The 15,360-nt window shown below is 33.0% G+C and overlaps 1 protein-coding gene across 1 annotated transcript; it reads left to right on the top strand.

Annotated features, from left to right (window-relative positions):
• The first annotated feature begins 283 nt into the window (after positions 1-283).
• LOC125611986 (pyrin-like) lies at positions 284-14,396 on the top strand. The gene is made up of 4 exons (XM_048787913.1): positions 284-530; positions 2,381-2,679; positions 5,155-5,241; positions 14,293-14,396. The coding sequence occupies exons 2-4, from the start codon at positions 2,391-2,393 to the stop codon at positions 14,394-14,396; spliced, it is 480 nt and encodes a 159-aa protein (XP_048643870.1). The 5' UTR covers positions 284-530; positions 2,381-2,390.
• The last annotated feature ends 964 nt before the right edge of the window (positions 14,397-15,360 follow it).

Genomic DNA, 15,360 nt, shown 5'->3' with positions numbered 1-15,360 from the left:
TTTAACTTCACTTTTTTCTCTGTTAGATTAAGCCTCATAAAAATAAGAAATTTGTTTTGTTCATAAATTTGTTTTCTGAATCTGTTACGTGTTTTTTCCACTATCATCCAGTATCTGATATATGTTTATCTCATAGATACCTGGAATATTTCTTTATCCTCCCCCAAACAAATGTGTAACGGCAGGTTCTGTACCCACCTTTATTATTCTGTAATCAGTAGTATGAGTTGATGGATTTCTTCATTCTCTCTTCTGCCTGCAGGCAGAAGTGATTTAATTTTATCTTTTTCCATACCATACCTTGTTTTTCTTATTTCTTTGGAATGAATTTTATCTTATTTTGAGCATCAGTGCTTAGATCATATGAGATCAGAATTTTTTAAAAAGACTATATAAAGACTGTTTCCCAAAGTCCACGGGTAATTTGGAATGCTGCTCCAAGTCAGGATCTCTGAGAGAAATTCCTAAACACCAGCACCTAATCTGAAACACTTTCTTACAGAAAGAAAGTTTCAGGACTTTTTTTTTTGGTGAGTAAATTTCTTGTACTTATTTTATGACATTCTATCACTTTGTTCTTCTTTTGATTGTAAAACATCCCATTTTTAGATACTTTAATATAAGTTGTAGCAGCACCTAACATAATGTCCATATTATCATCTTTGGCAGTCTTCTTCTTTTTAAAGGCTGAATAATATTCCATTTTATGTATATGCTACATTTTTTTTTTATCAATTAATCTACTGATAGACATTAGGTTGCTTCCACATTTTGATTATTGAGAATAATGTTGAATGATTCCATTTACATATGGAATCTAAAATAGCCCAACTTGGGCTGGGGATGTGGCTCAAGCGGTAGCGCGCTCGCCTGGCATGCGTGCGGCCCGGGTTCGATCCTCAGCACCACATACAGACAAAGATGTGTCCGCCAAATATTAAAAATAAATATTAAAATTAAAAAAAAATAAAATAGCCCAACTCTTAGAAATGGAGAGTAGAATGAGAGATGTCAAGAATAGAAGCAGGGAAGACAGGAAATTTTTATTCAATGGATGCTAAGTTTCAGTTATGTAAGATGTTGTATAACTTAATGTCTATAGTTAGTGTTACTATATTGTATACCTAAAAGTTTGTTATAAGAGTAGATTTCACATAAAGTGCTCTTACCACAATATAAAACATGCATATGCATTCTAAATATTTTCTCTATCAATATTTGATTAAGGGTTCATATCCATCTTGAAGCTTCTAGAAACATAGAAACAGTTATAAATAAATTATATCACATATAAGATGTGTAAATCTTATTATACATACATTGTAGGTTTTAGACTTTAATAACTCTCAACTATTTTTAGCCTTCATTCATCATGATAGTAAAGGGAATTTTTCCTCCAAGTCTTTCTTTGCAATACAACTTTTTTGCTCTTTCTCCTACATTTGTACCATCTATCTCAAATTGGATAGTATGTCATTTTATTGCATCTACATAATAGTAGAAACATTATGGAGGTTAAGCTCAAGAACAAAATAATGTGGTAAGTAATCAGATACCCATATCCAAACAAAATCAAACTTAAAGACACAAAAAAGAGACTGTTCAAACTGTATGAAAATTGATGCCCAGTTACATGATGAACAGTGTTTTATGAGCTTCTTGTGATAATAAGCATGAACAGAGACAAAAGATACATTAAGATAAAATATTACAGGCTTAAAACAAATATTAATGATAATGAAGTGGTTTGAAAAGTTAAAGAAAGATAAAGGGATCTTGACAAGGAAGGTATCATCAAACTCTGGGGATCATTTTTCCTTTTTACATAGAGAGCCTATAGAGTCGGGAAGTCCCAAGAGATAGAAAGTTTTACTTGAAGTATGTGGGGACCGATTTGAGTTTTTGGCATCCTGACTTCTGCTAGAAGAGATGGGGACTCTCTTCAGGAGAACGACTGCTTAAGCTATATTTTTATTTAAGAATATTTCTCATTCTAATACTTTATATTTTCTAAAGCTAGTAGTGATCTTTTGATTTTTTTTTTTTTTAGTGTTTTGGTTGTGTCTACTTCCCAATATTATTAAGACATAATGTTCATTCCTAATATGTCTCTTGCTAATATTCTAGACTAACTCTCTTCTTGGATATTTTCCATGTATGTTGATTCCATTCATGGAATACAAATTAACATTTTCCTTTTAGATCATGGCTTTTCTTACTTTTGTTGGTTCTTAATTTGCTCTGCTTGGATTTTTCTTCTAGTCTTAATGTACCCTTGATTCTTAGCTGTGACTATAAATGTAAAGCGATAATTTGAGAAAAGTTCTAGCTTTCAGCAACTAATCTTTGCTATCCTATCTGGCTTTTAATTCCTTAATAGACACTTATCAATGTCTTCAAAGATGTACAAAATGGCACGTGAGCACTTGGCAAATTCTCTTCAAGAACTTGTAGATGAAGAATTGAAGAAGTTTAAGAGCAAACTTACTTATGTCGAGCTAAAAAAAAAACTTAAGAATATTCCTAGGGGGGAGATTAAGAAAGTCTCCGATCATGAAGATCTTGCTGAAATCCTGGTCAACCATTACGGGTCATGGAATGCAGTGAAGGTTACCATGAAAATCCTGAAAAAAATTCACCAGAGACACGTGGCTGAGAGGCTCCTTTATGATATCAAGGGTGAGTCAAAACTCTGACTTTTAACTGCTTTTGTTACTGTTCCATCAGAAAGCTTCAAATCTCAATCATAGTTTCACCTACTCACCAAAACTCTGCAGTTATTTTCATATCCCATCATATTTAGTAAGCATTGTCCCCCCAAATATTGACAATATGTCTACAGTATTAGTCTAGGTTTTTCAAGTCATTACTATTCATTTTAGGTGACAAATTATTCCCAAGGTTATGTGTTTTTTTTATAATAATTTTATTATTTCTGGTTAATTGTATAGGTGTACACACTGTTAATCATCAGTAACTAAGTAAATAATAAAGACTTGTATGAGAACAATGGAAATAACTTTGTTTTGGGGGATATGGTAGTTTCATAAAGAGTTGTGTAGATGTAAAATAAGGGGAAACAATGAAGACTAGAGAAGGATGGATTTATGACATTATGATTAGGGTAAGATTGGTTGGAGGGGCTGCGGTTGTAGCTCAGTGGTTGAGTGCTTGCCTAGCAAGTGTGAGGTACTGGTTTTGATTCTCAGCACCACATATAAATTAAATAAAGGTCCATTGACAACTAAAAAATATTTTTAAAAAGATTGGTTGCTAATGACAGTTGAAGTCAGGCATAGTATTCAAGGCTATACAACTATTGAATTTAGATGATAAATACCCTTTTCACTTTCTCTTCTTAATATAACTAGAATACTCAGGGATAAAGGATAAAAATACTGAGATTTTCTCTGATTAGCTAAAAACAGTAGTGAAGAGGCTATGCTGGAAGGAAAGAATGTTGCCAGCTACTAAGAACAGAGTTCTAGGGGTCTCACAGAACCCCTGCTAATGAAGATCTGAAAGTCAGAGAAGGAACAATCTTTTACTCCAAGCACTTTTCATTACCTGAGATCATGATGCTAATTCCAGTTTAATAGATCATTCATGGTACTTTTGGAAAATTTGCCCTGAATTTTCTGAGCATTATTGAATATTGTCTCATCAAAGATAATGTTTTGAAGAGAAGAGATGGCTACTTTAGTTAGCAAAGTAAAGATCTACTAAACAGGAATTCCCAGTGTTATCTTTCTTCTGCAATGTATTTGAAAACTGGATTCTCTTTTGAGGTAAAAAAGAAATTACTAACTTTCAAATAGGATTTTTAAAGTAATTTGGACTTTTGGTCACCAAAATGAATTGATACAGCTTGGACTGCAGATATTATGATGTTCTCCAAAATAAAACTACAATTTTCCTTTGGTATATACTGGGGATTGATTCCAGGACCTTTTGCAGATAACAAAATACTCAAGTCCTCTTTTCTTCTGTAAAATGGTAGTATTTGTATATGACCTAGGTCCACACTCCTGTATATTTTTAATTAGCTATAGATTAGTTACAATGCCTAATACAATGAAAAATCCTATGCCAATCCTGTATCAATAAGAGTGAATCATACTCGTTGCAAAAACTGGGCTCAGAGGAATATTAAGTGAAGGTGAGTACACAGTCGATAACCCAATAATCTCTTGCTTTATATACATATTCTGAAATTAGTTGGCTTGGACTCAAATTCATAAATATGAGTCCATAAAAATATCTAACACATACAAGCTTTTATAAATACTTAAATAAGATAACAAAGTAATTAAAATTATACATGAAATGTAAATTTTATCTAATAAATATTAGAAAAGATTTAAAGTTGTCAAAAATCTTGCTAATTATTATGAACTATAAATATTATGTCTATTTTTAGATAAGAAAACCAAAGGTTAAGAGAAATTAATTTTTTTAATGGGTAAACTTAAGAAATGTCACATTTCAGATTGATTCTAGAAGTTATTCCTGTAACCATTAAAGTATACTTCCTAAAAGTGTTTTAAAGAGATGATCAAAATCTAGTTAGAGTATACAGCATTGCCCAATCTATTAGGGGAAAGAATTTTACTCTTGTGAGTGTATCTTGTGGGTGTGTTTGTTGTCTAATTTAAAAACTCTAGGGGGCTGGGGCTGTAGCTCAGTGGGAAAGTGCTTGCTTTGAATGCATGAAGCACTGGGTTCGATCCTTAGCACCACATAAAAATAAATAAAAATACTGTGTGTTAAAAACAAACGAATGAAAAAACTATCTTCTTGCACTTATGTTACATACAAACACGAAACTCATCTACCTGTTGTAGTGGAAAGAATTTTGCTCTTAGAGTCTGAAAAACCTGAGGTTCAATCCCAGACATATAATGTACAATCTGTGATTGTGTCAAAAAAATAAAAATAAAAACAGAAAAGTTTTGATTCCAAATTTGAATACCTGACAATGTTCAGATATTATATATATAGCTCAAAATACCTATGGGACCTTTAAGGGTAGTAGGAGACAAAGAGGCAAGAGCTTTATTCAGTCTTTATTCTGACTGAAGTAAAGGGTTAAGCACATTGTTCCCTATAAATAGGGACTATAAAATAAGATGTTCTTTACCTCTAAACTTCTAGAAAATGATAAAAAGAATAAGAAAAAAGAGGATGATGAAACAGATGATGATGATGATGATGATGATGAAACCCATGAAGAAGAATCGAGTGATGATGATGATGATGATGACAATGACGATGACGATGATGACGATGACGATGATGATGATGATAATGATGACTATGACGATGATGACGATGATGATAAATAAAAAGAGAAAAAAACCCTTTCCAACAGAAAAATATTGAAAATATTCACCCTTATTACTTTTTTATGGAATGTGGAGACTAACATGAAATTTGTGTTTTTTGTTCCAGTGCTTTATTTTCTATTCTACATATTCTTTTTATTTCTTTAATAAAACATTTCTGAGCTAATTATAGTTTGTCAGAGTGAAACTTATAGAAAGATAATAGAGGGAAGGGAGCAGAGGGTAGAAGAGGGAAGGGGAGGAGAGGAAGTAGGGCTTGAATTAGAACAAAATCTCTTTCATGCTTGTACAATTATGTCAAGATGAATTCCAACCAATATATAACTAAAAGAACCAATAAAGAAAGAGGTTTTAGACTGAGGTTTTATGGTGTTGCTGTAAGATAAAATTTTAAGTCATATAAGAAGTTTTAGCTGTTAGATAAAAATAAAATCTTCAAGCATCCATAAAAGATTTGTCTTATAATTGCTAAGAAAAAATAAATACTGTTGCATATAGGACTGGAAATTTTTACCTCTTGTTTTTATTTTATAAGTGTCCATAAATAAGTATATATAGACATCAAAATCTGTCTATGTGTGTGTATCATGTCATCAGAATTTTTCTTGCCAGTTTTTACTAAAACCTCTTCCTCCCTAAAACATACTGAATTCAATTAGGTTATCTCTTAGGTACAATTTATACTTAACACTGTGCTTGTACTTGGTTTTCATAGAAAACTGTTATCTAATCCAGTGTTTTTATTTTAGATATATAGTTGGTGTATCTTTATGAGAGCAAGAAATAGGGCTTTGTGGTTTCTTTCTTTAAGCTTGATTGTATTAGTAAATGAGTAAAATATGATTTCATTTAGAAATACTATGAAACTAGATTCTGAGAAAAACATACTGAAAATAGAGAAGAGTAAAACCTTGATTATTCTGTTCTCTACCATAGCGGCCTTTTATTTTCTCATAGGTTACCTTTGTTCAAACCAAGCTAATACTTGTCATAAACAGCTGTGTTCTTGTTTCTGTCATACACCTTTTCTTAATTGTGTCATCTTTGAGACACTTACCTCTTTATCTGAACTTTCATTATTTGGACATCAAAATGAAAATTTAGGAATCACACAGATTTTGAAAAAAGTTTGAGGTACACTTTGAATTCTTCATTAAGCTCTTAAAAACTTATAATCTGAAATTCATAGATCAATTTAAGTTAGAAATTGTGATGCTTGTTTCTATTTTAATTTTTTCTTCAATCTATTAGAGTTGTCTTCCAAAGAAAAGTTATATTAAAAAAAAAACAAAGATCAGCTTTTGTCTAATGCCACAATTTACCAATTGTTAAGTATAAATATCACTTTACTAAGGATGTTTACATGCTCAATTTTATGATTTTGAAATTCAAAGTTCATGGACCTTTTGTTTGTGTACCCTAGCGTAAAGCATAATCACCTTTTCATATGCTTCCTGGAAAAACATTCATCCTCTTTGGTTCATATTTTACTAATAAATTAATAAATTTCTAAATCAATGAACAGACTTGTAATATTTTTGAAACTGGTTTGTCATGAGCACTAGCCATGAAGAAATAGTGTACACAAGCCACTGTAGTTCAAAAGTATAATCTCAAAAATTCCAGGTCCTAAAACTTAGTGGGCAATGTGGTAGTATGAAAAAGTGAAGTCTTTTAGGGTTGATTAGGCTCAAATTATCTGTTTGCTGATGACATCATTTTATATTTAGAATGCTTCAAAAATTTCATCAGAAGACTTTTAAAGCTGGTAGCAAATTTAGTAAAGTAGCGGGACACAACAAGATCAAGACATATAAATAAATCACTTCTGTCTACTTCAGTAATGGATCTGCTGAAAATGAAATTAGAAAAACTATTTCTTTCACAATCATTTAAAAAATACTTGGGAACGAATCTAATAAAGGAGGTGAAGGACCCCTACAATGAAAACTACAGAACACCTCGGAAAGAAATTGAAGGCCTTAGAAGATGGAAAGATCTCTTGTGTTTTTGAATAGGCAAAATTAACATTATCAAAATGGCGATACTACCAAAAGCAATAAACAGATTTGATGAAAATCCCCATCAAAATCTTAATGATGTTCTTCATAGAAATAAAAAACAAGGTTTAAAATTAACTCGGAAAAATAAGTGTAGAAATTGGTATTTTGAAATATTTTGGTATTTTCTAATACCAGAATAACCAAAGCAATATTGAGCAAGAAGAGAGATGCTGGAGACATCACAATATCTGACCTCAAATTATACTACAGAGCTACAGTAACAAAACCAGTATGGTACTGGCACCAAAAGAGACATGAACACCAATGGAATAGAAGAGAAGACACAGAGACAAGGTCAAAAGTGCCAATGCTGTTTGTTGGGGGAAAAGATAACCTTTTTGATAAATAGTGCTAGAAAACTGAATATCCATAAGTAGAAGAATGAAAACAGATCTCTCAACCTGCACAAAATTCAACTCAAAGTGAATAAAAGACCTAGAAATTACACCAGAAATTCTGCAGTTCTAGAAAAAAATGTAGGTCCAACGCTCCAACATATTGGCAGAGGAATTTACTTCTGTCAGATCTGTAAAGCACAAGAAATAAAACAACAACAACAACAACAATAAGTGGCATGGCTTCAAGTTAAAAAAAAAGTTCTGTTTTGCAAAGGAAACAATTATGAGCACAAACAGAGAGCCTATGGAATGGAGAAGAATTTTGCCACCTGCTTCTGAGGGCATTGATATCCAGAATAAAGAATTCAGAAACCTTAACACACACATACACACACTCACACACTCTAAATAAATAAAAATAAAATCCAATTAATAAATAGGCAAATGAACTAAACAAATACTTCTGAAAAGAAGAAATATAAATGGCCTACAAATATTTGAAGAAATGTTCAACATCTCTTGCAATTACAGAAAAGCAAATCAAAACTACATTGAGATTTCATCTTACTTCAGTAAAAAATGACAGTTATCAATAACATAAACAACAATAAATGCTTTTGAGGATGTAGGTAAAAGGCACACTCATACAATGTTGGTGGAATGCAAATTTAATCAATTGCTCTGGAAAGCAGAATAAAGATTTCTCAAAAAATTAGGAATGGAACTACCACATAACTTAACTATCCTACTCAGCATATATTCAAAAGAACTAAAATCAGCATCTATAGGGAGGCAGACACATAAACATTTATAGCAGCACAATTTACAAAAGCTAAGCTATAAAATCAACTTAGGTGCTCTTCAATAAATGAATGGATAAAGAAAATGTGGTGTATATATACAAAACAGCCATCAAAAAAAAAAAAAAGGTGAAATTTACTCAGCCATCAAAAGAGTAAAATTATGGCATTTGCTGGTAAATGAATAGAGTTGGAGACTATCATGCTATGTGAAATAAGCCAGACCAAGGAAGTCAAGGGCTAAATGTTTTCTTTGATATGTGGAAGCTAATACAAAATAAGGGGAAAAAAAGAGGGAAAATAAAATAAAGGGAGAGGGGTTAAATCCCTTCAAAATAGAAAAAGGATCAGTGGAGTAGAGAAAGGGGTTGAGAGGAAGAAGGAGGGACAGGAAAAGGGAAGAACAGTGGAATGAATCTGATCTAAATTTTCTATGTATATATATATGAATATATCCAGTGAATCTCATCATCATGTATACCCACAGGACATTTATTAAAAAAATAGATGAATAACAGAAAGATCAGTAGAGTAGAGTGAAGGGAACAGGGGTGGGAGGAAAAGAGGGAAAGGGGAAGTACTGGGGACTGAATTAGAGCAAATTATATTCCATGACTTTATAATTATGTCAAAATGAATTCTAAAGCCTATAACAATAAAAGTTTTAAAAATAGTTTAGATAAAAATGGAAACACAATTTTCTGAAACATGGAATGTACAAAAGCATATCTAAGAGGGGTAGTTGCTACTGATCATTACCTATATTAAGAAAAAATAATCTTGAATAAACAAGTTAATGTTATATCTTTCAAGGTACTAGAAAATAAAGAACCAACTAAACCTGAGGTTAAAAAAAGAAAAGAAATGATAACAATTGGAGCAGAAATGAATGAAATAGAGACTAGAAAAATAATAAAAAAGAAAAAAAATCTCAAAGTTTTTTTTTTTTTTTTTTTCTGAGGATTGAACCCAGGGATTGGTGCATGTGAGGCAAGCATTTTGCCAACTGAGCTATATCCCCATCCCTCAATGGTAATTTTTAAAGACAAAAAAAAAAATTAAAAGCCTGTAGCTAAAATCAGATAAAAAGAGAGCAGATACAAATGAAATAATAAATGAATGTTTGGACCTTACAATTGACACCACATCAACACTACCATGAACAATTACACACTAGCAAATTGAATATTCTAGAAGAAACAAATAAATTCCTAGAGACATCAAAGTACCAACCATTCATAAACAGAAAATCTGAATAATTTAGTAACAAACTAAGAGATTATATTTATAATAAAAATTTCTGTGAACAAAGAAATCTAGCCTAGGACTTTGTGGCTTTACTGTTGAATTCTATCAAACTTAAAGAAGAATAAATACTAAGTTTCCTCAAACTATCCCAAAACTATTGTAAAGGAAGGAACTTTGCTGAACTCATTCTACATTGATTTCCCTGATACCAAAACCAAAGACATAATAAAAAATAAAAACCTATAGACCAATATCCCTGGTGGACATATATGGATAAAATCACAACAAAATACTAGCAAAGCAAACCCATAAGTATGTCAAAAATTATACACTATGATTAAGTGATATTTATCCAATAGATGCAAGGATGTTTCAACATATGCAAATCAATAAAAATAATACAGGGCTAGGAATGCAGCTCAGTGGGAGACACTTGCCTACCATATACAAGGCTCTGGCTTCCCTCCCCAGCACTGCAAAAAAGGAATAAATCTTTAAATAAAATACAGTATATCAACATACTGAATGTAAATAAAATTATCTCAATAGAGATGGAAAAATTATTCTATAAAATTCAACATCATTTCATGAGGAGATGGAAATGCTAATTATCCTGATTTTATTATCATACCTCATATGCATGTATTGAACTATAATACTATACCCCTTAAAAAAGTATAGATATTTCAATTAAAATTAAAAAAAATGATAGGAAGGAAGAAGAAAAATGAACTCTAACAATGATGGAAATGATTTACATTGTGGCATTCTTCCACTTAGAAGCAACTTAAGTGTGGTTTTTCAATCTCAATTCCGCAGTCTTTCCCTAGACAGTAATTCCCTTCTCATTATAGATGTGACTTAGACATACTCAGATGTTAGTTAGACATACCCAATAATGTTTTAAAGTAATGTATTAACATCAAAATATTAAAGTGTATTCTATGAAGAAAAATGTTTTGCAAAAACAATATTTTCTTATTTATATTTAGTCCCAATGTTGTGCAGGTATATATGAAAATATGAAGATATTTTATGTATAAATAGTATGTAGATACAGTAATTCCCCATTACTTGTGATTTTGCTTCTTTGGTTTTAGTTACCTGTAATAAACTTTGGTCCAGCACAGCCTGAAAATATTAAATGGAAAATTTCATGAATAAACAAATCACAAGTTCTAAATTATGTACTTTTACAGGTGGAGTGATAACACTGCCCACCATCTTTCTCCCTCCTACCCCAAATGCAAATCATTCCCTTCTATAGTGCAGTCAGGATGCCTATGCTACTAACAGATTAGTCACTTTGTAGCTGTCTCAGTTATCAGATCAATTGTCACAGTGTGACATTTCTTGTGTTCAAGTAATACTTATTTTACTTAGTATAACTTCCAAAGCCTAAAAGTAGCCATTTGTATATGCCAAAGAGAAAACATAAAGTGATTTCCTTTCACTTAAGTGAAAAGGTAAAAGTGCTCAACTTAATAAGAAAAGAAGAAATCACATGTGTAGATTGCTAAGATTTACATAGTATAATAGGATATTTTGAGAGAAAGACCATGGTTACATAACTTTCTTTTGGAGTATATTGTTATAATGTGTTACTTTCTGCTTTATTAGAAGTTATTATTGTTCAGTTCTTACTATGTCAGATTATCATAGCTGGGTAAGTACAGAGAAAAACAGTATGTATAAAGTTCAGGAATCCACCTGCAGATAACAGGAAGATTAATATAACTATGTGTGTGTGTGTGTGTGTGTGTAACTATTAATAGTAACCATCTGTGTTAGTCAACTCTGCATCACTGTGGCAGAATATCTGAGATAAACAATTTTAAAAGAAAAAAGGTTGATTTTGGCTTACTGTTTCATAGATTTCAGAAGATAATCACTTATCCTCATTGTTTTGGGCCTGAGGAGAGGTCAAACATCATGGTTGAGAGCATACATTGCAACAAAACCGCTCATCTCATGGTAGCCAGGAATCAGAGATAGATCACTTTTATAACAGTCTCTATCCCCAAACACATTAAATCATGAATAAATAAGTGATTACTCCAAGATGCCAGAATCCTCTTGATCCAGTCACCTCTAAAGACTCCCACCTCTGAACAGTGCTGCATTGGGAACAAAGCATTTTGCATGTGGCATTAAGAGAACATTTAAGATCCAAACCATGACGTTCTTCAGTTGGCCTCCAAAGGCTCATGTTCATTTCATAATACAAAATGGATTGAGTTCATCTCCAGAGTTTCCATAGTCTTAACAGTTCAAGCAGCACTGAAAAGTCCCAAATCCAAAGCCTCCATTGAGGTGCAAGGCAAACTCTTAACTGTGAACTCCTGCAAAAATGAAACAAACAAAACCAGCCACAAACAAGACACAAGTTACATTGTTCTAAGGTGTAGTAGTGCAGAGTCAACACTCTTGTTTCAAAAAGGAGGAACGGAAAAAAAGCAAGATAAAAATCTAGCAGGTCAAATATAAAATCTTTTAACTCCTGTTTAGTATCCAGGGCAAATAGCAGTGAGATGTGAGCTCCAAGCTTCCCTGACCCTACAATCTTGCTGGCTACAGCCTTCCTGGTGTCTCTCTTGTGCTCACTATTCTTGCTGTTTGCAGATTTCTTTGGTAAATGTTCCAAATACTTGTAACTTTCTGGGATCTCAATGGTAGCTTCAGCCTCACTCTCACAGCTTCAATATACTTCCTTTTATGAGAGGCTTCTTTCAGGGGCTCTGAACCTGCCATACAATGCCTGGCCTCAGACTTTCCTTTGAAATCTCAGTAGAAACCTCCATAATTCTTGTATTTGGCATTTCTGCAAAAGCAGTACCATGTGGACAATGTCAAGGTCTGCCACTAGTGGGAGCAGTAACCTGGCCACTTTGGACTATGACTGCAGTAGCCTCTGAGTGCCTAGACAGTTGTGGGAAATGAATCCAGGAAAGCAATTTCCTAGGTGACCCATGCAAGCATGGTGCCTTGGAACTTTCTTCTCAAAGTAGTCTTTCAATGAGTTATTTTTTTTTAAATATCCATGAGCCTGTTATGGGTGGGGTTTTGCTAATTCCTGAGGTATTTAGGATGTGTCTTTCCTATTGTCTGGATGCAAAGTACTTGGCTTCTTTTTAATGGCTATAATATCTTTAGCAATCACACTATTCTGGCCCCTAAATTTCATACTTCTTTCCTGGACAAATTGCAAGTGTTTCCAATCTTTCTGCTGTGCTTTTGGCTCTTAAGTGTCACTGTAAGTCTGCTAAAAGTAACCAGCAATACCCATGTCTTAACCCAAATGCTGTGCTACCTTGAAATTTTCTTTTTCAGAGATTAATTATCTTTAAACTCTGCTCCACTCCAAGTCTCAGGGCATATACATAATGTAGAAAAGTTCTTTGCTAGTATGTAACATGAAGGATCTCTAGTGCAGTTCCCAGTAGAGCCCTCATTTCCATTTTAAACATCAGTAAACCTTTACTCTCCAGATTTCTATCAACATTCTGAGTCCTCACCAGTTTGCCCATTAAATCTATAACAACAACAACAAAAAAATTAAATATCCACTTTAGGGTATCATAGTGTTTCTCTATCCTGCATCTCCAAACCTTTCAAAACCCCTCCCACAAACCAATTCTAGAGGCTTCTGAATTGCATTTTCAGGTATAGTTATAGAAATGACCCTGCTTCTTTTTACCAAGTTTATGTGTTAGTCACACATAACTTTTGAAATAATCAACTTACAGAAGTAAGGTTGATTTTGGTTCATGGCTTAAGTTAAACCATGGTTCATGGTTTCAGTCAATGATCATTTGGCTACATTGATTCTGGACCCAGGATGAGGAAGGACATCTTGGTATAGTGGTAAAACAAATTTTCTCATCTCATGAAAGGAGGGAAACACACACACACACACACACACACACAGAGAGAGAGAGAGAGAGAGAGAGAGAGAGAGAGAGAGAAATAGGTTTGAGTCCTAATATACCCTTTAAGGACACACCCATAATCATCTACTTCTTCCTACTAGGTCCCAACTCCTAATATTTCCTCACTCAGTAATAACCTCAGCTGTGTACCAGGTCTTCAACACATAAGCTATTGAGTTATATTTAAGATTCAAACCATAGCACCATCTAAAATATCAAAGTGTGCTTAATTATTCTAAAAATGTCTACCTTTTTGTAGTTGATGCATAAGCCATGACCCTAAACACAGAGAGGGAATTGTTAACCACTGTGGCCCAGAGTCTTCAAAAGACATCCAACATAACTGAAGATGAGGCCAGTACAACCAGAAGAATGAATCGTTATATGTATGATATGTGTGATATGTCAAAATACATTCTACTGCCATGAATAACTAATTAGAACAAACATTTAAATAAAAAAGGGAAAAGGCCAGTTATTCTCTCAATTAGGGGGTTTCTTCCCAATTGATGTGTTGCTTTTATTTCTCTAGACATTGAACTTTGATGGTTCTCTGTTCTGTTTTGTAGACCATGGAACTTATTCCAATCCCATGGTTTCCCACCGTAACAAGGAAACTGTTCATTCTACTACTATACCTAAAGACCTGTTTTTGGTTCCCTCTGAAGTGTAAATCTGACTTCATGATTCTTCATTCTTGTGTTTCCTCTCTCAGCCACTGTTGTTTCTTATGCCTTTATTGTCTCTACCGTCCTGCACATACCCTCAGCCACTGGGCAGTGGAAGGCCTTCTCCACCTGTGCATCTCACCTTACAGTGGTGATCATCTTCTACACATCGTGATCTTCATGTATGTCTGACCATGGAACTTTGCTTCAATTAATTCTACCAAAATTGATTTTATCTGTATATGCAGTCTTCATTCCCATGCTCAACTCCATTCTCTACTGCTTGAGGAACAAGAAATTCAAGGATGCCATCAGAAAATCCATTGCTACTGGCCAAGCTATTATCTTGAGAGATTCTGTTTTTTTTTTCTTTTTTTCTCTCATCATTTGCTTTAACCACAAAAAAGCACCTTCATTAGAGAAGAGTCTATGATTGTAAACACACTGACCTACAACCATGATTTAGGGTTATGAGACTAGAGTTAAAATAAAACCCACTTTTGTCAGATCTTCATTATATGCTCCCTTTTATAAGGCAGTAGATGGAGTAGTCAAAACTCTGAGATACTTATTAGTAAAATAGTTATAATTTTACTGTTTATGAAGAACATGTTAAGAAATAATCAGTTACTATCCACTTTTAGATTTCTGCTAGTGAGGTTATTTCATTTTAACTGGTTTATTTTAAAAGTCCTCTATCTGAAGAGGGGTACACAAAGAGGAGTTTCACATATAATGTGGCCTGTTCATTGCTTAAAGAGGGGTGGAGACTGGATCCTTTTATAATTAATTGAGCTTATTGATATCTCATTTTAACTATTTTTTAAAATTTAAGAAGATGAGAGATAAATTTTCTTTAGACTCTAATAGAAACACTATAAAACACTATAAAGAAAAGTGTGTGTGTGTGTGTGTGTGTGTGTGTGTGTGAATGTATGAGAGAGATTTCATGCTTTCATTTTTTAATTT

The sequence above is a fragment of the Marmota marmota genome, unplaced genomic scaffold (genome assembly GCF_001458135.2).
Source record: "Marmota marmota marmota unplaced genomic scaffold, marMar, whole genome shotgun sequence".
In the NCBI taxonomy this organism is placed as follows: Eukaryota; Metazoa; Chordata; class Mammalia; order Rodentia; family Sciuridae; genus Marmota; species Marmota marmota.
Note: the sequence above shows the minus strand (reverse complement) of the source record. Positions and strands in the feature narration are given on the sequence as shown.